The 26870-nt window shown below is 45.0% G+C and overlaps 1 protein-coding gene across 1 annotated transcript in view; it reads right to left on the reverse strand.

Annotated features, from left to right (window-relative positions):
• The window catches only part of VARS1 (valyl-tRNA synthetase 1), a 55811-nt gene that overhangs the window by 9966 nt on the left and 18975 nt on the right, over positions 1–26870 (reverse strand). Inside the window, exons 9-26 of the mRNA XM_070936666.1 lie at positions 24646–24810; positions 23647–23728; positions 21174–21293; positions 20974–21082; positions 20786–20874; positions 19592–19682; positions 18725–18849; positions 17922–18025; positions 14080–14238; positions 9707–9797; positions 8099–8204; positions 7138–7208; positions 6928–7053; positions 5503–5607; positions 4059–4127; positions 2912–2990; positions 2671–2798; positions 948–1103 (exon numbers count right to left, since the gene is read on the reverse strand). Coding sequence (XP_070792767.1) covers positions 948–1103; positions 2671–2798; positions 2912–2990; positions 4059–4127; positions 5503–5607; positions 6928–7053; positions 7138–7208; positions 8099–8204; positions 9707–9797; positions 14080–14238; positions 17922–18025; positions 18725–18849; positions 19592–19682; positions 20786–20874; positions 20974–21082; positions 21174–21293; positions 23647–23728; positions 24646–24810 — 1975 coding nt within the window. The remainder of the gene's footprint in view (positions 1–947; positions 1104–2670; positions 2799–2911; positions 2991–4058; positions 4128–5502; positions 5608–6927; positions 7054–7137; positions 7209–8098; positions 8205–9706; positions 9798–14079; positions 14239–17921; positions 18026–18724; positions 18850–19591; positions 19683–20785; positions 20875–20973; positions 21083–21173; positions 21294–23646; positions 23729–24645; positions 24811–26870) is intronic.

The raw sequence follows: 26870 nt of genomic DNA on the forward strand, positions 1-26870 counted from the left end.
AAAACTCAAGGCCGATGACAACAAACCTATGTCACGTGTGCCAAAGGAGACACAACATGAGGTTTTGGCTGACACGCTAGTGTTCACCAACACCCAACTATTTTCAAAATCATGCCCCATTCTCACATTACAAGGCTACAAGGCTGCATGAGAACGGGGTGTGCCCTCACGCAGCCTCTGGACTCTCCAAAAATGAGTCTGTTTTACTCACACTTCATTTTTGTAATTATTTGACAAATCTTTATATAGATATAATGGGATTGTATTTTTTTTCAATACATAAATAAGTAAAAGAATTGTTTCTCTTTTGTTTGGAAGGGGCGGTGACACACCAGCCGAGTCAAGTTACCGTATTTTTCGGAGTATAAGACGCACCTTAGTTTTTGGGGAGGAAAATAAGGAAAAAGCTGATTGGCAGGTGGAGCTGCCTCCCGGAATACCCCCAGTCAGTTTTCCCAGAATTTTAACAACAGGTTCCTTGGTTGTGAGCTCTGTGCCTTGCTTTTTTTTCTGCCTCTGAAACTTCTGAAACTCTGTTTCAGAAAAAACTTTCTTTCCTGCTTCTGAAAGCCTCCGAAACAGCTTCAGAAAAAAAGCCTCTGAAGCTCTGTTTGGGGGCTTCTTTTCGGAAGCTTCATTTCTGATGCTTTTTTCAGCCTCTGAAACCTCCGTTTGAGAAGCTTGGAGGGGCTACATTCGGAGTATAAGACGCACCCAGATTTTCACCCTCTTTTTTGGGGGGAAAAGGTGTGTCTTATACTCCAAAAAATACAGTAAGCCTTTCCTGACTTTTTAACACGTGGAGACCAAAATGTTCACCGTCACTGATCAAGGCATTACACCTTATGTTTAATAGTGCAATATTTTTTAATGGGATGTAATGGAAATATTACGCCTCTCAGGATGAAGGGGAATTGAGAGTTTGGCGGCTCAGGCGTCTCACTCACAAGGTAGATGTCACACAGCTCATACAGCCAGAAATTGTACACCGTGGTGGTGATGCCAGAGAAGTCATAGGCTTGAAATCCCACATCGCATAACTCCACAGCGTGGCTCAGGCGACTCAAGATCCAGAGGTCTACGAGGGTCTCGGAGCCATTGAGCTGCAACAAACAAATCTGATTAATAAAGAAGATTTTTTTTGCAAAATCCAGAATAATAAACGCTCTGTACCGTTAAAGAATATTTGTAGTTCAGGGTTGAAACAAAGGGTTTCTTGGTGCTCTATTGGAGCTTGTTTGTTTTCTTGCAGACATTTCACTCAGTGCTAGTCCTGATGATGTTGGTGATGTTTGAGACTAGCACTGATGATGTTATCTAGTTGGGTAATAAAACGTCTGCAAGAAAATAAGCAAGCTCAGAGGGCATCAAGGACCTGCTCTATTCCATGGATGGCCCTCTATGGAGAGTATCTAAGGAAAATTGTCAGGCACACAGGATCAGGACCATAAGTTAAGCTGCAGTTCAGAAGTACAAGTAGTTACGGCCAAACTGGGACAATTTCTGTCGCACTTAACAAGGTGGTTGTTAAGTGAGTTGCCCCCAATTTTACGTTTGCCACAGTTGTTAACTGAATCACTACAGTTATTAAAGTGAATCACGTGGCCATTAAACGAATCCGGCTTTCTCCATTGACTTTGCTTGTTGGAAGCTGGCTGGGAAGGAAGGTCGCAAATGCTGATCAGATGACTTTAGGACACTGCAATCGTCATAAATACATGTTGGTTGCCAGGTGCCCGAATTCTGATCAATGACTGTAGGGATGCGGTAATGGTTTTAATAGCAATAGCACTATAGCACTTAGACTTATATACCGCTTCATAGTGCTTTACAGCCCCCTCTAAGCGGTTTTACAGAGTGGGCATATTGCCCCCAACAATCTGGGTCCTCATTTTACCCACCTCGGAAGGATGGAAGGCTGAGTCAACCTTGAGCCCGGTGAGATTTGATCTGCCAAACTGCTGGCAGCCGGTGATCAGCCGAAGTAGCCTGCAGTACTACACTCTAACCACTGCCCCACCGCGGCTCTTAAGCGTGAAGACCGGTCATATGTCCCTTTTTTCAGTGTTGTTGTAACTTTGAATGGTTGCTAAACAAATAGCTGTAAATCGAGGACTATCTGTATTTATCGCTCAACCCTATAAACCAGAATCTCGTCAACTGAGTTGAAATATGAATTGGCACTAGATAAAGGTCAATGGAATTCAAGGGAGAGGATTCTAAGCTGATGACATGTTTAACTCCGCCCATCCCAGCATCACCTGCTCTTCTACCCTCATCCTCTACTCTCACCCTGGTCATCACTTCTTTACCCTTCTACCATCGGGAAGGAGATATAGAAGTATAGCCAGCCGCACAAACAGGCTGAAGAACAGTTTTTATCCGTTGGGCTGTCAGACTCCTGAATGAGAAATACCATCATAACTACGTAGTATGATGGGCTGCAGAGCCGGCGCAATGTGTAACATGTTCATACTGGTGCAATAGGTCTGGGTGTTTTGTTAATATGATTTATTGGGTTAGGGATTTTCTGTCTTCACTGTGACTTGTATTGTGTTGGGGGGTGCACTGAAGGAGTTCAACCAATCTCATTGTACTTATGTTGTGCACTGACAATAAAGATTTGAAATTGAAATTGAAACGCTACAAAAATGGAAAGGAGAATCTTACCTCCGGGCTGGAAGGTGGTTGGAATCCCTCCCCAAGACCACGGATGGCAAATCTGGTGGCGTTCCAGAGCTTGTTGCAGAAATACCGGTAGCCCAGAATCCGGTTCACATCCAGGTTTATATCACGGCCTGAAGAGGGAAAAGCAAAGGAGGGACATTATGAGAGAAGCCAACATGAAAGCAAGGTTAGGAATTCTGTCACAACATTGAGCCAGGCACTCAAATGGAGGCCGGAAATGTACCTTGAGTTGTGTAAGCACAGAGAGCAAACCGAAGGGCATCCGTCCCGCATTCTGGGATCCCGCTGGGGTAATCCGATTTCTGCAAAGCAAGTACCAAGATACACATTTGATCTTATAAGGGTTTTTTTTGCTCCAGTTTCAAAGTCTTCTCTCTAAAAATGTATCCAGGTAGTCCTTGACATTCAACCACAATTGAGCCCCAAATTTTCCACTGCTAAGCCAGACAGTTGTTAAGTGAGTTTTGCCCCATTTTTACAACCTTTCTTGCCACAGTTGTTGCAAGCTGTTCTTGCAGCTGTTATGTTAGTAACACGGTTGTAAAGAGAATCCGGCTTCCCCATTGACTTTCTTTGTCAGAAGGTCGCCAAAAATGATCACATGACCCCAGGACACTGCAACCGTCATAAATATCAAAAGAGCCTTGATAGTACAGGGGTTTAGTGCACCCTGTCATTAACACAGCTGCCTACAATTTCTGCTGGTTCGAATCTCTCCAAGGCTCAAGGTTGACTCAGCCTTCCATCCTTTCTAAGGTAGGTGAAATGAGGATCCAGTTTGTGGGGGCAATAAGCTGACTTTGTATAAAATATACAAAAGAATGAAGGCTATTGCTTAACGCATTGTAAGCCGCCCTGAGTCTCCGGAGAAGGGCGGCATATAAATCAAATTAATAAATATATATATATATATATATATATATATATATATATATATATATATATATATATATATATGAGTCAACTGACAAATGTTGATCATGTAACTGTGGGGATGCTGCAATGGTTGTAAATGTGAAAAATGGTCATTAAGTCACTGTTTTCAGTGCCGTTATAACTTTGAACGGTCACTAAATGAATGGTTGTAAGTCAAGGAGTACTCGTACAACCCTTACATTCAAAGCGCCAAACCCCAAACAGGAAATTCCGTGGACCTCCAGCCAAGATGTACAAATATATTTGTATTTGTATATTATATTCTGGATGAGCGTGACGTATGAATGCTATTTAAACCTAAAGCTACTGAAGGAAAGAGGGAATCTATTCAGAGAGACACCATACTGTGCCATCACCCAATGCAACCAAAGAAACATCTGTTTGAGGTCTATCAACATGAAGCAAGAGGTTAAAGACAATAGAAAAATATATACCTGCCCCTTTTTGGCTCGCTCCAGCTCAAGTGGGTCCAAATTGCTGTCTGATAACTGAGCATGTAGACCCTAAAGAGACACAGAGAGAAAAATAGTGGTGTATATTATAGTAGAGCATTATTATGCATCTTTCATAAGACGTGTATAAGGCTATGCTAAGAGAAACCTCATTTGCAATCTTTCTCCAATCTGGGGGGAAGGAGGAGAAGCAGCGGAAGAAAAGAATAGAATGGAGTGGAGTGGAGTGGAGTGGAGTGGAGTGGAGTGGAGTGGAGTGGAGTGGAGTGGAGTGGAGTGGAATGGAATGGAATGGAATGGAATGGAATGGAATGGAATAGAATAGAATTCTTTATTGGCCAAGTGTGACTGGACACACAAGGAATTTGTCTTTGGTGCATACGCTCTCAGTGTACATAAAAAGACAAGATACATTCGTCAAGAATCACAAGGCACAACACTTAATGATAGTCATACGGTACAATAAGCAATCAAATCATACTAGGAAACAATATCAATATAAATTGCAAGGATATAAGCAACAAAGTTACAGTCATGCAGTCACAAGTGGGAGGAGAGGGCGACAGGAAGAAGATGATGAAGAAGAAGAAGAAGAAGAAGAAGAAGAAGAAGAAGAAGAAGAAGAAGAAGAAGAAGAAGAAGAAGAAGGAAGAAAGAAGAAGAAGAAGAAGAAGAAGAACAACAACAACAAACAACAACAACAACAACAACAACAACAACAACAACAACAACAACAACAACAACGTAATTCAGGGGTGGGTAACTGTGGCCTTTTTACAACCTGTGGACTTCAACTCCCAGAATTCCTGAGCCAGCTTGGCTGTCTCAGGCCAAGCTGTCTCAGGAATTCTGTGAGTTGAAGTCCACAGGTTGTAAAAGGGCCACAGTTACCCACCCCTGATCTAGTTGTTTCCCTAGTAATGTTAGGATATCCCTGCCCACACTCCTTGCAGCCTTTAGAAATCAAGCAAAGTACCCTCAAAAAACCTACCCACGAACTGTGACAAAGCTAAAGACAACCACAGCCCACCCCATCCCTTGCAGCGACTGAGACTGAGGCCACCACAACTGGGGTGAAAAGTTGAAACACAGCCTGACTGTTAACCACAGCTGACGACTGCTGCCTTCAGCCCAGCCCAAGCTTCCTCTTTGCAACCACCCATATGTTCCCAACTGATCTGAAAAAAGAACCAAGTTTCCGATTCTCAGGGGAAAGATAGGTCTCCTGGCTGCCAATCACAACAGGAACCAAGTGTTCATCAGTGCAGTGATAATGTTACCTAGTTTGGTAATGAAACGTCTACAAGAAAACAACCAAGCTCCCTTATCTCAACCCTTGAGCTACAAATAGTCTCCTCTATCAATGCAACAGGAATCTAAACCATCTTGTCGCCCCATCTTCTGACAGCCACAAACAATGGGTCACCTCCAGAGTAATGCCGGTGATCACATCCAAGGGATCTATGACATTTCCCAGTGATTTGCTCATCTTCCTGCCGTGGGCATCCCGAATGACAGCATGGAGGTAAACCTGGAAAGGAAGCACGGAAAATTGTTACATTTTGAGGTAGGTTGGAAACGGGAAATGCAGTTTGAAAACCCCCATCTCAGAGGTTTGATCCTTGATTTTTCGAGCCCTAGCTCCAAACACGGGGTTAAGCACGACCATTGATGAACAACAATTGCACAACTTCCCGTGTTGTGTCACATCCATCAAGACAGCACAACAGCCACAAAGTTCAACTGAAGAATGTCACGAGACTCATTCTGTAGGTTTATTTGAGCTTCAGTTGACTCAAGGTTTTTTTTGTGTTACCTCAAGGAGGACTGGACCCTTGTGATATAGACTGGACATCCCATTCTATTGGGGGTGAAATTGGCCTTCTTGCAATTAAGGCTTCCCTGATTTGGCCACAGCCAGAAGGGATGCGTTCTGACTTAGGCTCCCTTAACAAGCAGGAGGCAGGAATTACTGACAAAACCTCTTTTATTTACACAACTGTGAATTACGTTCATTCACAGTCAGCAAGGTTTGTCCAAACAGTTTTTCAAAGGAATATTTCTCAACACACCTTATCTCATTTGGCAAGCTGCCACGTAACTTGTTTCCAATTGCAGTACAAGACAAAACTTGGAACAGAGTCTCTCGGAGTCACAGAATGAACGAATTGTTTCCTGGAAAAGCCCACTCCCTGTTCGCTCCTCTTTTATTTCCTGTGGGAGGGGCCAATCACCTCCAAGGTGTGGCTTTACTCCCGAGTTGACCCTGCTTTCTGAGTTGTTCTTGTCTTCTGGCAGCTCTGTGCACACTCACATTAGGAACAGGATCCAGCTGTTCCTCTGCCTCACTGCTGTCTAACTCCCTCTCTGCCACCGACGCAGAGCCTCGTCCGAGCTTTCCCCAGCCCCCAAGACTGGCCCATATTCCTCCCCAACTTTCTCACTGTAGGTCAATAGGTCAAGGTTCGTAGTGCCTGCTAAGAGCAACACACTGTCTTAGCTCATGCTCTGTGAATCTTGCCTATGACCTCATTGTTGGCTCGGATCTGGATTATCTCATTGTACCTTCAGAGGATGGCATCTTGAGAGGGGGGTGAATAGTTTATCCAATTAGAACCCTGTTGCTGTCCTACCTTTTATCTGCCTGTGTAAAATTGTATAAAAATAAAAGCTCTCGGGGAGAGCGGGAGAGACATCTTGGAACAGAGCAAAAACCTGGACCTTTGATTTACAAAACCTCACTGTCCAACTCTGCTACCAGCTTTGCTGGCCGCCGGCAGGCCACAACAGGATGATGGAAAAATGGAGAAGAACTCATACAACCTGGCAGGAACAGATGTCCGTTTCTCACCTCTTTGAAGGGTAGTTTTCCTGTAAGTGTGAGGCCCAACATAACCATACGGGCCACCCAAAAGAACAGAATGTCATGTCCGGTCTCCAGGAGAGTTCCAGGGTAAAAAACCTGAAGATCTCCACCCTTGAAAGAACAAGACGGAAAGGGTGAGCAAGATTTGAAGAGCAAAGAAATGCGCGCATACATCTTCACCTCACGTTCACTTACTGAATTGGGCCACCCAAAGATGGAGAAAGGGAACAGGCCAGAGGAGAACCACGTGTCCAGGACGTCCTCATCTGGAAGAAAGACATAAGAAAGGCACACAGATTAGAGTTGTATTTGGTTTTCCACGTTTAAACTTCTATGTACATAGCTTAGGGTTTTTTTTTTCTCAAGGGAAAAAGTGTATTTCACAGCCTGGCTTCCCAACCTTGGGACCCTCCAGAGATGTTGGGTTGCAACACCCAACTAGATGGGCTAAGAATTCTGGGACTTGCATCCCACCACATCTGGATAGACGCAGGGGGAATCTTTTGTTCTGCAGGGGTTCTGGAATTAAACCGAAAATAGAAAGTTTGTGATATGGAAGGTGGAAAAGAGATGCTTAGACAGCATTTCAAAGAGTGAAGCTTTGCCTGGACTAAAGACGTTTCGCTTCTCATCCAAGAAGCTTCTTCAGCTGACAAGAAGCTGAAGAAGCTTCCTGAATGAGAAGCAAAATGTCTTCAAAGAAAGAAAAAAAATGAGAAAGTCCAGGTACCTCCTGAAAAAGCACTTTTGGGACAACCTTGATTGGGGTATTGTTTACTACTGGTAAACAATATTATCTATTGTTGCTTGCATATTAATCCTGCTGTTAATCCCTGCTTATTTGAATGTTGATTGCTAGAGAAGAAGCGTTTGGGTCTTTTTGTTCATTTTTCACTTAGTGATCAGTTTGCTTAACAACGGTGGTCACTAAACAAGGAGTTTAGTGATCATACATTCTTACAGTGCAATGTTCTTATAATATATGCTGACCTTGAACGAATTAGCAACAGAATTAGAACTGCCCACCCTCTCTCCTGTAAAGGCACATACAGTAGGGGGTAATTCTTTGGTTCAAGGTTGTAATACAGGAAATGTGATAGCGGACACTGCTTCCTAATTCTCTTGCCCACACTTTCCCCATTCCTGGTCTCCCTACCTTGCTGGAGGGAGATTTTATCCGGACTGATGTTGAAGACTTTGGCTGCCTTTTCTTTTGCTTCTTCCTTGCTTCGACCGCTCACCCAGTATTTGCCGTCCACATCCTGCAGAATTCGGGAAGGTAAATAACCCATCAACAAAACTTTTGTTCAATGTTAAATAATGTCAACATTTTCCAATAAAATTATCCTTCTGGATTTTCCAAGCTGCTCAGAGTCTAAAAAATTAGTATCCATCATAGTTCACTGTTCTTAGTCACCCCGAATACCTTGCTTCAAGGAGAACAAGTTTGGCCTAGTGGTTAAGGCATCAGGCCGGAAACCAGGAGACCATGAGATCGAATCCTGAGTTAGCCATGAAAACCAGCTGGGTGACTTTGGGCGACTCCCTCTCTCTCAGCCCAGTCTACCTCACAGGGTTGTTGTTACAGGGAAAATAAGAGGAAGAAGGAATATTACGAATATTCACCTTGAATTACAGTATTTGTGAAAATATTAAAGGGGAAATACAAGTACCGTATTTTTCGGAGTATAAGACACACTTTTTTCCTCTCTAAAAGAGGGTGAAAATTTAGGTGTGTCTTATACTCCAAATGTAGCCCCGCCCACCCGTCGGCCCCCACCCTTTGGCCTCTGCCTCCCAGCAATTTACCTCCTTGCAGCAAGCAACAAACAGCAAAACAACCCATTTCAGCTTCAGCACAGCCTGATTGGTACAAGCAGTTGATTGTTGGTTGGCTCGGCCTCCCAACCCTCAGCTGTTTCAGGCTGCAGGGATTGCCATTGCCCATTGCCATGCAGGCGTCCGCTGCTTGCTGCAAGTGGTAAATTGCTGGGAGGCAGATTTTTTTTTTTCTTCTGCTAATCACACTGTGCTGAAAATGAAACCAAAGCAGGCTGTTTCATTGCTGCAAGGAGGCAAACTGGGAGGCAGAGGCAGAGTTATTGTGAGTGTTTTATGAGTCTTATTTTCTTCTTTGTGTCCTTTTGTTGTAAAATTTCTGGCTAGAACCAACAATTAGCTGGAATTTAAAAAGCATTTCACTAACTTAATTAAAATGTTACCTGAAGGAAAATAAAGGGGGGGGGGGAAGCTTTACATCTAACAGATTGTGTGCTGAATAACTTAACTGATTCTGATTACAATACCGAAGAAAAAAACTTAAAAACAGTTCCAAACTGGTAAAATTTCATATTATTTCCCAAATCCATGCACTAGCGTATATCTTGTTTTCCTCCCCAAAAAAGGTAGGTGCGTTTTATATTCCAGAGCGTCTTCTACTCCGAAAAACATGGTAAATAATAAAAAGAAAGGTTTGTATATACTTGTGTTAAGTGTATGCAAAATCAGAAATTAAATTAATTTTACAAATATTGACTATTTTGTGTTAATTCTTAAAGTCTCCTCTAGAAGTCTGAGGGAAAAGAATGGGGAAAAAATCTTAGTCAGCACTATTCCCCCATTATTACCTTCTCTATGAGTTCAGTGACAACATGGATGTCTGTATTTACATTTCAGTGTTCCCAGAATATTCATTAAATTTCTTTTACTTGGGAATCGGGGCTTTTCTACCAGTTTGTACCCCAAGTGGCCCAGAAAATCCTACCTCTCCCGCTGGCACAGAAGGGTCATCAATAGTCACAAAATATGCTGGAATACGGTGGCCCCACCAGAGTTGTCGAGAAATACACCAATCCCTACGAAAAAGAAAAGAATTAGCAAAGCTGCAGTCCGAGATTAACTCAAAGTTTTAGCAATTTAACGAACACAGATTAAAAGGGAAAAGGGAAAAAAAAGTCCAGTCGCACACAAATAAACAATTCCTTTCATAGAAGAGAAGTTAGGCAGCATGAAAAAGGTGAAGAAGAAACTGGAATGACTGTAGCACGAACCAAATCACTACCATTCATTTTCCAATTACATTTAACATTATAGGTAGTCCTCAACTTACAACCATTCGTTTAGTGACCGTTTAGTTACAACGGCACAGAAAAAAAATGACCTATGACTGTTTTTGACACTTATGACCGTTGTAGCATTCCCCATGGTGACGTGATCAAAATTAGAACACTTGGCAATTGGCTCATATTTATGACGGTTGCAGTGTCCCGGGGTCATGTGATCCCCATGTGATCCGAGGGAGGCCACTGTACCTCAGATAGCCGGATGTGAGTCTCTCCTGGTGAAGTGGGGCCATGGGCCTGCTGATCGCGTACCTGGCTCCCTGCCACGTGACAGCGGCCCTGCCCGAGCTTCTCAACGTTATTGCTGGGGTGGCGGTTGATACCCCCAGACTTTTGGTCATGGGGGATTTCAACCTGCCATCTACCGGTGGGGCGTCTGGCATGGCTCGGGAGTTTATGGCTTCCATGACAGCCATGGACCTGACACAATTAATTCATGGCCCCACTCACGTGGGAGGACACACTCTGGACTTGGTTTTTATCTCTGGTCAGTGGCGGAGTGGTCTGGATATAGGGGATATAGTTATTGAACCCGTCATGGTCGGACCATTCTCTCCTGAGACTGGACCTTTCGACCGCTGCACCCCACTGCAGGGAGGCGGAACCGACCCAGGCGCCTGATGGATCCTGATAGGTTCCAGAGGGAGCTTGGGCCAGTTCCTGAAACTCTGGCTCACGACTCGGCTGAAGATCTGGTGGCTGCCTGGGATAGGACAGCCGCCGGTGCTCTGGACCGAGTCGTGCCTTTGCGGCCTCTGACCCGACGCCGAACCTGCCCGGCCCCTTGGTTTTCCAAGGAGCTGAGGGAGATGAAGCGCCGGAAAAGACGCCTAGAGAGTGGTTGGAGGGCTAGTCGCTCCGAATCCGACCGAACACTAGTTAGGTCTCATATTAAGACCTATCTAGTGGCGATAAAAGCGGCAAAGCGTAACCACTTTTCCGCTCTTATTGCATCGGCAGATAACCGCCCAGCCGCCTTGTTTAGGGTGACCCGCTCCCTCCTATATCAGGGAGCGCGGGAAGACCCCTTGCAAGGGCAGGCTGAGGATTTTGCACAGTATCTGCACGATAAAATCGCTCAGATTCGGGAAGGCTTGGACTCTGACTGGGTAGATCCCGGTGGGGTGACTGAGGCTGGTCTTGAGAATGTTACCTGGGATGAGTTCGACCCTGTGACTCCTGAGGACGTGGACAGGATCCTGGGGAGGTTAAACGCAACCACATGTTTATTGGACCCGTGCCCCTCCTGGCTGGTACTGGCCACCCGGGAGGTAACACGAGGCTGGCTCCAGAGGATCATAAATGCTTCTCTGAGAGAGGATTTCTTGCCTCCCGCCTTGAAAGAGGCGGTGGTGAGGCCCCTCCTCAAGAAGCCTTCTCTGGACCCGGCCGTTTTGGCAAACTATCGTCCGGTCTCCAACCTTCGCTTTGTTGCGAAGGTTGTGGAGAGTGTGGTTGCGCGACAGCTCCCACAGTTCCTGGATGAAACCGTCTATCTAGATCCGTGCCAGTCCGACTTCAGGCCTGGGTACAGCACGGAGACGGCATTGGTCGCATTGGTGGATGATCTCTGGAGGGCTCGGGACAGGGGTTGTTCCTCTGTTCTGGTCCTGTTAGACCTCTCAGCGGCTTTTGATACCATCGACCATGGTATCATGCTGCGCCGGCTGGAGGGACTGGGGGTGGGAGGCACCGTGTTGCGGTGGTTCTCCTCCTACCTCTCTGACCGGTCGCAGTCTGTGTTGGCAGGGGGGCAGAGGTCGACCTCGAGGCGCCTTGCTTGCAGGGTGCCGCAAGGGTCGGTCCTCTCGCCGCTCCTGTTCAACATTTATGTGAAGCCGCTGGGTGAGATCATCCGTGGTTTTGGGGTGCGATGCCATCTGTACGCTGATGACACTCAGCTGTACATTTCCACCCCAGACCACCCCAATGATGCCCTCGAAGTGATGTCCCAGTGTCTGGAGGCCGTGCGGGTCTGGATGGGGAGGAACAGGCTTCGGCTCAACCCTTCCAAGACCGAGTGGCTGTGGATGCCGGCGTCCCGGTATAGCCAGCTGGTGCCATCGCTGGCTATTGGGGGCGAGTCACTGACCCCCACAGAGGGGGCTCGCAACTTGGGCGTCCTCCTGGACACACGGCTGTCTTTAGAAGAGCATATGACGGCCGTGGCCAGGGGGGCTTTTTATCAGGTTCGCCTGATACGCCAGTTGCGCCCCTTTCTGGATCGGGACTCCTTGTGCACAGTCACTCATGCCTTGGTTACATCACGCCTGGACTACTGTAACGCTCTCTACATGGGGCTCCCCCTGAGGAGCACCCGGAGGCTCCAGCTGGTGCAGAATGCGGCCGCGCGGGTGATTATGGGAGCGACGTGGCGCTCCCACGTAACACCTCTCCTGCGCGAGCTGCATTGGCTCCCGGTGGTCTTCCGGGTGCACTTTAAGGTGTTGGTTCTCATCTTTAAAGCGCTCCATGGCTTAGGGCCAGGGTATTTGCGAGACCGCCTGCTGCTACCGATAACCTCCCACCGGCCAATACGCTCTCACAGACAGGGCCTCCTCGGGGTGCCGTCGGTCAGGCAATGTTGCCTGGCGGCCCCCAGGGGGCGAGCCTTCTCTCTGGGGGCACCCGCCCTGTGGAATGAGCTGCCTCCTGGAATACGATTGATCCCGGACCTCCGGACCTTCCGTAAAGCCCTGAAGACGTTTTTATTTCATCAAGCCGGCCTAGCCTAAATGGTTTTTTAATTGGGATTTTAAATTTTATGGATTTGGGGTTTTAAATTTGGGTAGCCAATGATTTAATTCTTTTAATTATCTTAACTTTTGCATTTGTATGTTTTTTAATTTTGGCTGTTCACCGCCCTGAGTCCCTTCTGGGAGAAGGGCGGTATACAAATTAAATTAATAATAATAATAATAATAATTTGCGACCTTCTAACCAGCAAAGTCAGTGGGGAATCCAGATTCACTCAACAACGGGGTTACTAACTTTACAACAGCAGGGATTCACTTAACAACCGTGGCAAGAAATTTCATAAAATGGGGCAAAACTCACTTAACAACTGTCTCGCTTAGCAACAGAAATGCTGGGCTCAATTGCAATCGTAAGTCGAGGACTACCTGCATATCATTTGTACTGTTTAGAAAATGAATCACAATTCACAGCATTAACATGACACGCTAAACTATAATCCAGTGTTTCCCAAGCTCAGCAACGTTAAGATGTGCGGACTTCAACTCCCAGAATTCTCTTTAATTCTAATTTCCTGCTTTGAGCAGGAAGTTGCACCTGATGGCTTAAAACAGGGGTCCCCAAACTTGGCAGCTTTAAGACTTGTGGACTTCAACTCCCAAAATTCTCCTGCCAGCATTAGTCATGCCGGCCACATGACCACGGAGACGTCTTCGGACAGCGCTGGCTCTTCGGCTTTGAAACGGAGATGAGCACCGCCCCCTAGAGTCGGGAACGACTAGCACATATGTGCGAGGGGAACCTTTTTACTGCCCCATAACCCTTTACTGCACTCTCCAGGCGATTTACATGTAGAAGCCTTATTTGCATATTGCCCCCAACAACCTGGGTCCTTCATTTTACCGACCTCAGAAGGATGGAAGGCTGAATCAACCTTGAGCCCCATCAAGGTCGAACTCCAGGCTGTGGGCGGAGTTTTTTCCTGCAATAACTGCACTTTAGCCACTGTGCCACCAATGGCATTGCGATGATGTATACAAGGGGTGGAGCTTACAATGCAAAAGCTGGAGATGCCTTTATCCCCCCAATTGTTTGCTACACATTCGTCGCGTTCACATACATTGCTAAAAACCCACATTTAAAAAAAAAATCACTGCTTCCTTCCACAGTAGCATTGCTCACTCACAATATTAAGACGTAGCAGGTGAATTCACACGGATTAACTGAGCCCAAAATCAAAAAAAAAATCACAGAATGGATTAATGGGGGTGCGTGAAGTGGTAGGGTCAAAGCCAGGTAGATGTTTATGCAAGCGTCTCACCTGATATTATCCATCCAAGTGAACCAGGTTTTGAGGTGGAAATCTGGCACAATGCGCAGATCACCCCGGCGCACGGCCTCGGCCGCAGCCTGGGCCATTGTGTCGCAGCGCACGTACCACTGGGGCTTCAGCAAGGGTTCCACTACGTCTTTGGAGCGGCTTAAGAGTATCGGGGAGAGAAAGCCAAAAAGATAAGTTAGCTGGAACCCCGAAAAAAACAACAGGTGTAGAACAAGTAGTCCTCATTTAGCGATTGGCTTGTTAGTGACAATTTGCCATTGCAACGGTGATGAAAAAGTAACTTTTATAACCAACCCTTCCATCTGTAATGTCGCAAGCATGATGACGGTTTCACTTAGCGACTGCTTTGCTTAACCTTAATTGCCAGTCCCAATTATGGTCGCTAAGTGAGGACTATCTGTACACCTGACTATCTGTATGGTCTGATGGCTTCATACAACACCTTAAAGAACAGAAGATGGAGGCAATGTAAGAGTCCTGTGCAGCGGTGGAATTCAAATTTTTTTCCTCCTGGTTTTGTGGACGTGGCTTGGTGGGCATGGCAGGGAAAAGATACTACAAAATCCCCATTCCCTCTCCACTCCAGGGGAAGGATAACTGCAAAATCTCCATTCCCGCCCCACTCTTGGGCCAGCCAGTGGTGGTATTTGCTGGTTCTCCAGACTACTCAAAATTTCCATTACCAGTTCTCCAGAACTTGTCAGAATCTGCTGGATTTCACCCCTGGACCTGTGGCACGCCATAATTGTAACTGTAATGGGGCTAAACCGGACTCTAAAAATATTCCTTGCCAGAATTAACTCTGAAGGTTGAAACAGGTCATCAAAACAGGTCATCATTTTTAATTCATTTTAAATTTTTGTATTTATGTGTTTTATCTCGTGGCTGTTCACCGCCCTGAGTCCTTCGGGAGAAGGGAGGTATAGAAATTTAATAAAATAAAATAAATAAAATAAAAATAAAATAAAATAACTTTCCCTGTCACATTACAGAGCTGGTCCAAATTAGCTTGATAATCAAAGCCATTGAATGATTCTGAATGATCAGAAGAATCACCTTTTGTTTGTCATTCTCTCCTGGCACAAAGCTGCTTACCTGTCATTTGATGATTAAACCCCTTTCAGTTCTAAATCTGCCTGACATTTGACTAGAGTGGGTCCAGATAATCTGCTGTTTGTAGGAAGTTACCAACCCCACTCAAGCATCTTGTCCCCAATAACAAATTAGCAACTAGGATCTATTTACCATATTTTTCGTAGTATAAGACGCACCTTTTTTCCCCCAAAAGAGAGGGTGAAAATCTGGGTACGTCTTATACTCTGAATGTAGCGCCGCCCAGCTTCTCAAATCGAGGTTTCAGAGGCTGAAAAAAGCATCAGAAAAGAAGTTTCAGAAAAGAAGCCCCCAAACAGAGCTTCAGAAAAGAAGCCCCCAAGCAGAGCTTCAGAGGCTTTTTTCCTGAAGCTCTGTTTTGGAGGCTTTCAGAGTCAGGAAAGAAAGTTTTTTCTGAAACGGAGTTTCAGAAGTTTCAGAGGCAGAAAAAAAAGTTTAAAAAAGCAAGGCACAAAGCTCACAACCAAGGAACCTGTTGCTAAAATTCACCTCTGGGAACAGCTGATTGGGGGTAAAAGCTGCCAATCAGCTTTTTTCTTATTTTCCTCCCAAAAAACTAAAGTGCGTCTTATACTCCGGTGTGTCTTATACTCTGAAAAATATGGTACATGTGTGAGGCGATCACTTAAACATGGGCCAGCAGCCAAAAAAGCTAATACAATCCTTGGTTGTGTAAACAGAGGCATAGAATCAAAATCACATGAATGAGTAGTACCGCTTTATAAAGCAGTACCTGATCGGTAAAGATCACACCTGGAATCCTGCATCTAGTTTTGGTCAACACATTACAAAAAAGATGTTGAGACTTTGGAAAAAGTGCAAAGAAGAGCAACTAAGATGATTAAGGACCTGGAGACAAAAACATACGGAGAACGGTTGCAAGATTTGGGTTTGGCTAGTCTAGAGAAAAGAAGGACTGGGGGACGGACGGACGGACACGGGACAGCAGTATTCCAGTATTTGAGGGGCTGCCACAAAGAAGTGGGGGTCAATTTATTTTCCAAAGCACCAGAAGGCCAGACAAGAAACAATGGATAGAAAATAATCAAGGAGAGAAGCAACCTGGAATTAAGGAGAAACTTCCTAACAGTGAGGACAATTAACCAATGGAACATCTTGCCATCAGAAGTTGTGGGTGCTTAGTCACTTTTTAAGAAAATCTGGACATCTATCCAAAATGGTATAGGGCCGTGATGGCAAACTTATGGCATGCCATCTATGGCACGCCAGAAATGGCCTGTTTGCCAACTTCTGGTAGGACCGGAAGTTGGCAAACAGGCCGTTTTCAGCCTCCAGAGGGCCTCTGGGGGGCGGGGGGGAAGGCCATTTTCGCCCTCCCCAGACCCCCAGAAAGGCTCTGGAGGCTGGGGAGAGCAAAAAACGGGCCTACCATGCCATCACGTGCCAGGAGAGGGGGGGCAGTGTGGTGGGGTCACGTGCGAATGCGTAGGGCGCATAGAATTATGGGTATGGGCGTGTGCGCGACAGCCCCCCCCCCCGTCTCCAGCTTGAGCAGGGAGTTGGATTAGAAGACCTTCAAGCTGTATTCTGATTGACAGGCAACCTGGGGTCCAGTAAGGGGCTGAAACCCTCAGCTATTTCCATCATCCAGAAGATACAAGGCTTCACTCCAAAGATTCCTAAAGTGGTCATCTAAAAAAAAAAAAAGCATTATTTTTCTCACGAAATCTGTCCCCCTAACTGAGGAGAAGTGGGTCCTATTTCATTTTCAGCCGTGCCTGGGGAATCGTGGTTTGAATACCTTTGAGGAATATTATTAATCATATTTATGATTAATGCTACTGCAACGCTCTCTACATGGGGCTCCCCTTGGGGTGCACCCGGAGGCTCCAGTTGGTCCAGAATGCAGCCGCGCAGGGGATTATGGGAGCGACGGGGCGCTCCCATGTGACACCTCTCCTGCGCGAGCTGCACTGGCTTCCTGTGGTCTTCCGGGTGCGCTTCAAGGTGTTGGTGACCACCTTTAAAGCGCTCCGTGGCTTAGGGCCGGGGTATCTACGGGACCGCCTTCTGCCGCCGATAGCCTCCTACCGGCCAGTTCGCTCGCACAGAGTGGGCCTCCTCAGGGTGCTGTCGGCCAGACAATGTCAGCTGGCGACCCCCAGGGAGAGAGCCTTCTCTGTGGCAGCACCTGCCCTCTGGAACGACCTACCCCCAGAGATACGCACGATACCAGACCTCCGGACTTTTCGTTGGGCCCTGAAAACACACTTATTCCATCTAGCCGGGCTGGCTTGATCCCATCCTTGCGGTTTTAATTTGAAATTGGTTTTAACTGGGTTGTTTTAAATTGAGGGCCAAAATCATTTAATGTCTTTTAAACTGCTTTTAAATTTTATATGTTGTGTTTTACCGTGGCTGTTCACCGCCCTGAGTCCTGTTGGAGAAGGGCGGTATACAAATTAAATAAATAAAATAAATAAATATTTCTATGCCGCCCACTCTCCGAGGACTCTGGGCGGCTTACAACAATCGACAGTATACTAAATAGCATATTGCCCCCCAACAATCTGGGTCCTCATTTTACCCACCTCGCAAGGATGGAAGGCTGAGTCAACCTTGAGCCGGTGAGATCTGATCCGCTGACCTGCTGAACTAGCAGTCAGCTGAAGTAGCTGCAGTACAGCACTCTAACCACTGCGCCACCTCGGCTCTTTATGCTGCTTTACTTTGCAACTACTACTCACCTGCACACTGGTACTACCATGGGGTTGTCCTTCACCTCCTTGAAGAGCTTCTTTTCCCTCAAAGCTTCCAGCACTGCTCGACGGGCTTCAAAGCGCTTCATGCCCTGGTAGAAGAAGCAGATGAAAGTGAAAAGTTGGAAAGCAGAGAAAGGTGTCCCGAGACAAACAAGCTAACAATAAACAACAATAAGAGCCTTGATAGTACAGTGGTCTAAGCACCCTGTTATTAACATCAGCTGTCTGCAATTACTGCTGGTTCGAATCTCTCCAAGGCTCAAGGTTGACTCAGCCTTCCATCCTTTCTAAGGTAGGTGAAATGAGGACCCAGTTTGTGGGGGCAATAAGCTGACTTTGTATGAATATACAAAAGGATGAAGGCTATTGCTTAACGCACTGTAAGACGCCCTGAGTCTCCGGAGAAGGGCGGCATATAAATCAAAATTAAAAAACAAAACAAAAAAACAACAACCTAGTCAAGAAACCACCAAGGAAACTCCTACCAACACTGACAGGACAAGCCACAAGTATCAATAAAGCTAGCAAGCCCTATTCCATAATGGAGCTAATGATGTTACTTAGCTGGGTAATGAAATGTCTACAAGAAAACAACCAAACTCAGAGAGCACCATGGATCCCATGCTGGCTGGGGAATTCTGGGAGTTGAAGTCCACAGGTCTTAACGTTGCCAGGATTGGACAGCCCTGTACTAGTAAACCTACTGCTCCAATTAAGGCTAAACCCATTCCACCCAATAAAAAAACAGAGAAGGATCCCTTGAATTCCAGCCACCCTCCCAACAATACCAAGAAGGGCGGAGGAACGTTGATGAGGTAGCCGTTCTCGTTCATAATGTTGATGAACTCAAGTCCATGACGCAGGCCAACCTCATAGTCATTCTGATCATGAGCTGGTGTGATCTTTACGGCACCTGAAAGCAGTGAGAAGGGGGAGAAGATTATTTCAGTTCTTGCCATGGCCCGATGTTTCCTGTTAGAATCTGGTTTGTGGTCTTTGGAATTACTCCGCACCTACTTTGGTGATTCAAAGAAGACCTGAAAATCTAAAGCTGTAGGAGATGACCAGGCTGAGCCCGAGAGAGGAAGGGTGAAGTGCATCATCAGTTTGGAATCCCTTTGCACTCACAAGAGATCTTAGTCCAGCCCTCCTTGAATTCTATTGATCCTTACCTACCGCCAATTGGCTTTGACTGTTAGTAGTTCAGATTCTTGTAGAGAGTGTAGGAATACAGTTAAACCTAAATTCATTTGAATGGCCTTGATTCCAGATTTATTGCACATGGCAAAAGCTTTGTTGGTTATCGTTCTTTTTTCTGGTGGAAGTCTTTTCTAGGTACTTTGGATCTCTTCAAGTGATCCTTTCACATGTGCTGGAATTCAATCCCAAAAATTATCCAACACAACCAAGGAATCAAGTTGGGGAATGCTGAGCTTTAATTGTCCATTTGGTTCCTTCGGACTGCTCTCTCATTAATCCTAACTAACACACACTTCTTTTATTCAGGGTTTTCTCGTTTTATTCCACTTCCATAATTTAGGTCACCTGTTATCTTCCACCCTGTTCATAGACTCTCCATTCTAGCTCTTCATCGAAAACTCCATCCTTTCATGTAGGACTTGCTGCATTTACCTAGCCCATAGCTCAGTACATACCAGTTCCAAACTCCGTATCTACAAAATCATCACAGACAATGGGTAGGAGACGTCCTGTGAAGGGATGCTGGACTTTCCGGCCATGCAGATGCTAGAAGTCAAAGCAGATCAAAGGAAGAGACTTAATCGTCATCTTTTAATGACCCCATAATCTCTTGCGGGGGGAGGCTGGGCAACTGAATGAAGTTGAGTATTTACTGGCCGGATGCCTTTCCTGTTGCCAATGCGGAGTTATATTCAGCAGATATATTCTCATTATGCCCAAAGAGAGAAATATCTGCCTCTACTCTAGGATCGAACTCATAGCCTCCTGATTATGAGGCTAGAGCTCCATCTCTAGGCCACCGCACCACTCGTAAAGGAAGAGACTCCAAAATCACCCAGATAAGCAACAGTCTGATAATCCCAAAAGTGCTTTTTTTAAAAGGCAACTGGACTTTGTTTTTCCTTGATGACATTTCACTTCTTATTCAAGAAGAAAGTCTATGGAGATTCTCCGTCCTCCAGGTCATGGTTGTCTCAAAGGTGCTTTTTCAAGAGGCAATAGAGCCTTGGTGGCGCAGCAGACTAAAATGCTGTTAACTAGCACCAGCTGCCTGCAATTACTGCAAGTTCAAATCTCACCAGGCTCAAGGTTGACTCAGCCTTCCATCCTTTCAAGGTAGGTAAAATGAGGACCCGGATTGTGGGGGCAATAAGCTGACTTTGTATAAAAAAGAACACCGCTTGGGGGGGCCGAAAGCCCTATTAAGCAGGTATATACAAAAGTATGAAGGCTATTGCTTAACGCATTGTAAGCCACCCTGAGTCTCCGGAGAAGGGCGGCATATAAATCGAACCAATCAATCAATCAATCAATCAATCAATCAATAAATAAATAGGACTTTCTTGTCTTTCTTTGAAGACGTTTCACTTCTCATCCAAAACGTTTCTTCAGCTCTGACTAGGGAACGGAAGGATTTATACTCCTTGCAGACAGCTGGTCATTTACATTCTTTTAGGAGAGTTGTTGAGGCCACCTGGAGGTTTAGTTCAGAACTGAAGAAGCTTCTTAGATGAGAAGCTAAACCTTTTGAAGGCAAAAAAACCAAGAAAGTCCAATTGCCTTTTGAAAAGCACTTTTGGGACTGTCCTTCAAAGCATCTGAGAAGTCACCAGTCCCAACTAAACACTATAGTGTTACGCCTTTCATACCTGGTATCGGGGGTCCTTGGGATGGACTGCAACTGCTGTGTCTCCCAGCATCGTCTCAATACGGGTTGTAGCCACCACCACTTCCTCATCTATCAAAGAAAATGGATAAGGTTCATGGATGAGCAGACACAACCAAGACTCCAGATCCTAAACTGTTGGAATCATCAGCCAAGAACTTCATACTCTACCCGAGTCCTCAATCTTGTAAGCGAAGGAGACCAGTACCCCAAACTCAACCTTCTCTTTGTAGCCTGGGACAGGCAAGAGCGTCCGGCCTGTTAATTCCTTCTTATCCACCTGGGAGGAAGGAGACAGGAAGTTGCATCGTCAGACCTGGATCCCTAGGCTAAACGCTGGTACAGGAAATAGGTTACTCTATCCTAATCACCTCTATGTCAGAAATGGCCGAGTTGAGAGTGCAGGACCAGTTGACAAGGCGCTTGCTTCGGTAGATGATCCCTTTCTCGTGCAACTGGATAAAAGCTTCTTGGACAGCATAGGAGAGTTTCTGTTGGCGAGACAAGAACATGGTTCCATCAGAAGGACATAAACATCCCATGGTTTTCCTGTGGTCCAGATTGCAAAAAAATGGTTGCTTTTGCATTGTGTTGAAAAATAGACCATAGAATAACAGAGTTGGAAGGGACCTTGGAGGTCTTCTAGTCTAACCCCCTGCTTAGGCAGGAAACCCTACACCACTTCAGACAAATGGTTGTCCAATCTCTTCTTAAAAACTTCCAGTGTTGGAGCATTCACAACTTCTGGAGGCAAGTTGTTCCACTGATTAATTGTTCTAACTGTCAGGAAATTTTTCCTTAGTTCTAAGTTGCTTCTTTCCTTGATTAGTTTCCACCCATTGCTTTTTGTCCTGCCTTCAGCTGCTTTTGAGAATAGCTTGACTCTCTCTCTTTGGGGCAACCTCTGAGATATCAGAACACTGCTCTCATGTCTCCCCTAGTCCTTCTTTTCATTAAACTAGATGTACCCAGTTCCAGCAACCGTTCTTTATTATGTTTTAGCCTCCAGTCCCCTAATCATCTTTGTTGCTCTTAATGGCTACCATACCTGGGCTTCCCTTCCATTCTAGGATGACAATTATTTTTCTCCATTCTGTGAGTTGAGGGGTGGCAATGCACCATACATGGGTCATATAGAACAATGGTCCCCAACCTTTTGGGCACCAGGGACTGGAGAAAGGTTTTTCCGTGGACCAGAGGGGGCGTGGTTTTGCATGCTGACTGTATCCTGCGGATGGGGCTTTGTTTGTTTGTGTGGCCCGGTTTATGGCATGTCATGGCCCTGTGCCAGTCCGTGGCCCGGGGGTTGGGATCCTTGGTATAGAAGTTCCAATGACTTCCTAAGCACAAACATGGCATTATTGAAAATTGGTAGCAAAAGCCAACTTCCAATTTTTATTTGTTTGGTGTGTATGTGAGAGTGTGGGAATGGCCAAGCAAGTCCTGCATGTAGACAAAACGTTCCTGTTGTTGCCCTTAAAACAACCCCCAAATTCAGCAAAAAGCAGATGAAAACGTTTAACAGATCTTCTCCTCCTCCATCCTTAATCCTTTCCTGGCCCAGGAAAAACATCTGTCTGAGACATTCTCCCAGTACAACTGGACCTCAACAAACTGTACATCTACAATTGGGATCGGAATTTCTGTTGCTAAGTGAGGAAAATGTTAAGCGAGTCCCAGCCAATTTTATGACCTTTTTTGGCACACTTGTTAAGTGAATCATTAAGCAAATCCGGTCTCCCCCATTGATTTTACTTGTTGGACGCCAGCTGGGAAGATCGCAAAGGGTGATCACATGACTCCAGGATACTGCAAATACCGTAAATACATACTGACCAAATTTTGATCACATGACCGTGAGAATGATGCAATGGTCATTAAGTGCAAGGACCAATCCTAAATTACTTTTTTCAATGCTGTTGTAACTTTGAGGACTGCTGTTTAAGTTGAGGACTACCTGAAATCCAATCCTATTGAGGAAGCAGTGAGAATTACCCAACTGTATATGTCAGAAGCAGTAATGTTAGGAGTTATAACAGTTATTCCTGTTCCTGTGGCTAGAATGCAGTACTGCAGGCTAATTCTGCCCACTGCCAGCAGTTCAATCCTAACCAGCTCAAGGTTGATTCAGCCTTCCATCCTTCCCAAGGTCGGTAAAATGAGGACCCAGATCTTGGGGGGGGGAGGAGGCAATATGCTGAGTCTGTGAATGGCTTAGAGAGGGCTGTAAAAGCACTATGAAGTCTAAATGCTATTGTTATCGCTGTCTATCAAAGAACCCGGGTCTTTGGCAAGAGAGGGAGAACTGTACTTTCAGACTTGCAAAGATTGTGAGCTTGTCAAGACAAGTAAACATTGACTGTGAAGTGGTATCTAAGTCTAAGTGCTTATTGCTATTGCTACTCTGCCGTCAGTGTGTATGAGAGTTCATTACTGGGACAGACATGGCAACAGGTCAGCCATTGGGGACTGGCTGGAGTACGACATGGTAACAAGGTCAGCCAATGTATAGGCATAGCAACTAAGCCAGCCAATGAGAGCTGTTTGGGAGCTGAAACAGCTTGGAGCCTGGGTGTGGCTTAGGTTAACTGATATGTATAAATATAAGTTGTGTGCTCCTATTATTGTCCTTCCTTTTGCTAACTGTGCTTCTGTGATTATGCTTCTGATTCTAAGAATTGCTCTTGGTATTGTATATATGTCTCATGTGTTATTATGTATACAAAGAAGTTTCTTATTTAATGAATCCTGCTGCATCAGTTATCTGTGTGTGCTTTCTGGATGTGATTTCTGCAACAAACTCTTGACATCCACACATCCTTTTCCCTCTGATCAAAAACTTACAGGATCCATAGTGAAACAAGCTCTGTCCCAGTCCATGGAGGAACCCAGTTTCTTCAGCTGATGGTAGATCCGATCCCCTTTTCTGTGGAGAAGAAAGAAGGAAGCGTACTGACGGCGAAGTATCACCGGAAAGGCACAAGGCTGATTATTATAACTTTTTCCAATGGTCTACAAAATCTAGAGAAAATAAGTAATTGTATGCCAGAATGCATTATATCCGAGAAATGAGGTGATATGGTTAATGAGATAGATAGAATTTATTGGAGAAAGCAATTACATTTGGAAGAGTTAGCGCAGGGGTCTGCAACCTTAAACACTCAAAGAGCCATTTGGACCTGTTTCCCACAGAAAAGAAAACACCGGGAGCCACAAAACCCTTCCCGTGCCTGACTATTTCTTGAGCGGCCACAAAAGCAGCATATGTAGTTGAATTAAACATTCTGTTTTCTTCTGAAACTTTTCTTTTCATGGATTTATCCATGGTTGGCCTACCGGGGGTTGAAAAGCTCAATAAATCACGTGCTGGCAAGTGTTGCACATTGGCAGCTCTGAGTGATATTTTGAGTGATGGCGAACCGCAGCAGAGGGGTGAAAGAGCCAAATGTGGCTCCAGAGCCGCAGGTTGCTGACCCCTGAGTTAGTGGTAAAAAAAGAAACCAGGCCACCAAAGAACACAGTGACCGACATCAGCTGGAACATAGAAAAACTCAAAGAAATAGTGCAAGATTGGAAGGGGTGGAAAATCCTGGCCCACAGAATCACCAAGGGTTGGACATGATTAAATGGATAACATCATCATCAATATCATAATTTCATTTCACTTCACTTCACTTCATTTTATTTATTTAACTTTATTTTTATCTGTCGGTCTGTACTTCATCCATCTATTCATCTATCTGTCCGTCCATCCATCCATCCATCCATCCATCCAATCTATTTTATATTGCACCCATCTCGCCAAAAATGCTTGGAAAAAAGAGACACAGGAAAAAGGCTCACTCGTTTTTCCATCTCCAGACTTCCTTGATGAACGGCTCACGGCCGAGGTCATGCCGTGTTTTCCCTTGCTCCTTCCAAAGCTTTTTCTCCACCACCACCTGGGTGGCAATGCCCGCGTGATCGCAGCCGGGGTTCCACAAACTGGTCTCTCCCCTCATTCTGTGCCTGCAAGACAAGCATAGGAGAAGGAAGCTCGATAGAACAAGTGTCTTGGACACTGCACTTTTATCAGTCATCTGACGAAATCAAACTACACATGTGACCAAATAATTCCAGACAAAAGTAAGAGAATTTAGAAGTGGGTTCCCAGACTGATAAAAGATTCAGGACAGCATTATGTACAGGTATTTCCTCAACTTATGATCTCAACTGGGACCAATATTGTGGTTATAATATTGGGGAGCCTTGGTGGAGCAGCGGACTAAAGCGCTATTAAGTAGCACTTAGCTGCCAGCAATTACTGCGAGTTCAAATCTCACCAGGCTCAAGGTTGACTCAGCCTTCCATCCTTCCGAGGTAGGTAAAATGAGGACCCGGATTGTGGGGGCAATAAGCTGACTTTGTATAAAAAAAGAAAACCGCTTGGGGGGGGGGACACACAAAAGCCCTATTAAGCAGGTATATACAAAAGTATGAAGGCTATTGCTTAACGCATTGTAAGCCGCCCTGAGTCTCCAGAGAAGGGCGGCATATAAATCGAACCAATAAATAAATAAATAAATAAATAAATAAACAAACAAACAAACAAATAAATAAATAAATGTCGTGAGGGTTATAAACTGAGGCGTTGGTGTGGTGATTTCATGACTGATTTTACCGCAGTCATTAAGTGAATCACATAGTTGTAAGTCTAACTACATTCTCCTAAATGGGTGGTTTTTTGCAGACTGGCTAAAACATTGGAAGCTGGCAAAGAACGTCGCAAATCACAGTTAAGTGACCGTAGGATGCTGCAACTAGTCATAAATGAGAGCCAGTTGCCAAGCGCCTGAAAAGTGGTGAAGTGGGCCGCGGCGTGGGGAATAATACAACGTTTTATGATGGCTGGAAATGCTGTACAGCAGCGGCCTCCAACCATTTGGGTATCAGGGACTGGTTTTGTGGAGAGAGGTTTTTCCACAGACCGGAAGGGACATGGTTTTCCCATACTGCCTGCATCCCACAGATGGGGCTTTGCTTGTTTGTGTGGCCCGGTGCCAATCCACGGCCCGGGGACCCCTGCTGTACAAGCTGTAAAATACCCTTTCCGAGGCCATTGCAACTCCGAATGATTGTTAAAATGACTGGTTGTTAGTTGAGGGCTACCTGTAAAGAAGCTTGCTTCAAACATCTCAATTTTTAGGGCAAAGATCCTTTTCCTCACCAGATCATAAGTAACTTGTTAGAATCAAAAATTCTTCATCACAATGTACAAGAACAGAAGTTTCTGACCTTGGCAAGTTTAAAGACTTGTGGACTTCAGCTCCCAGAATTCTGCAACCAGCATGCGCTAGCGGAGGAATTCTGGCTGTTGAAGTCCACAAGTTTTAAAGTTGCCAAGTTTGGAGACCCCTGTACAAGAAAACAGAAAACAGTACAGCTACTGCACTCCTTTTTTTAAAAAATCAAGTTTTATTAGTTCCCCCCCTTAACACACCCACATATTTTATGAAACAGAGTATTGACCATACCATATCATATCAAACTTGTCATATCCAAATATATTTTACTTAGTTGCAATTTCTGCCAAAGTGTTCTTTTTCCATATTTTTGAATCAACTCTCAAACCAAATCTTGGTTTTTAATCAAACCAAGAGCCTTGGTAGTACAGTGGTCTAAAGCACTCTGTTATTACTGCAGGTTCGAATCTTGCCAAGGCTCAAGGTTGACTCAGCCTTCCATCCTTTCTAAGGTAGGTAAATTGAGGACCCAGTTGTGGGGGCAATAAGCTGACTTTGTATAAAATATACAAAAGAATGAAGGCTATTGCTTAGCGCATTGTAAGCCGCCCTGAGTCTCCGGAGAAGGGCAACATATAAATCAAATTTAAAAAAAAAATCTTAATATTTCTATTCTTATTTCTATAAACAGTATCTTCTTTCGCCCTCAAATTCTATTTTCTCCATTTTTAATCAGATATATATTCTCTTTTAATTTTTAATAATTCATTCTTTGTCCTCAGCTACTGTACTTCTTGTAACCCCTTCTATTCATTCTTATTAATTTCATCAAAGAGAACTCTACAA

This window comes from Pituophis catenifer, unplaced genomic scaffold (assembly GCF_029215685.1).
Source record: "Pituophis catenifer annectens isolate HBS135680 unplaced genomic scaffold, rPitCat1.0.hap2 SCAF_2, whole genome shotgun sequence".
Lineage (NCBI taxonomy): Eukaryota > Metazoa > Chordata > Lepidosauria > Squamata > Colubridae > Pituophis > Pituophis catenifer.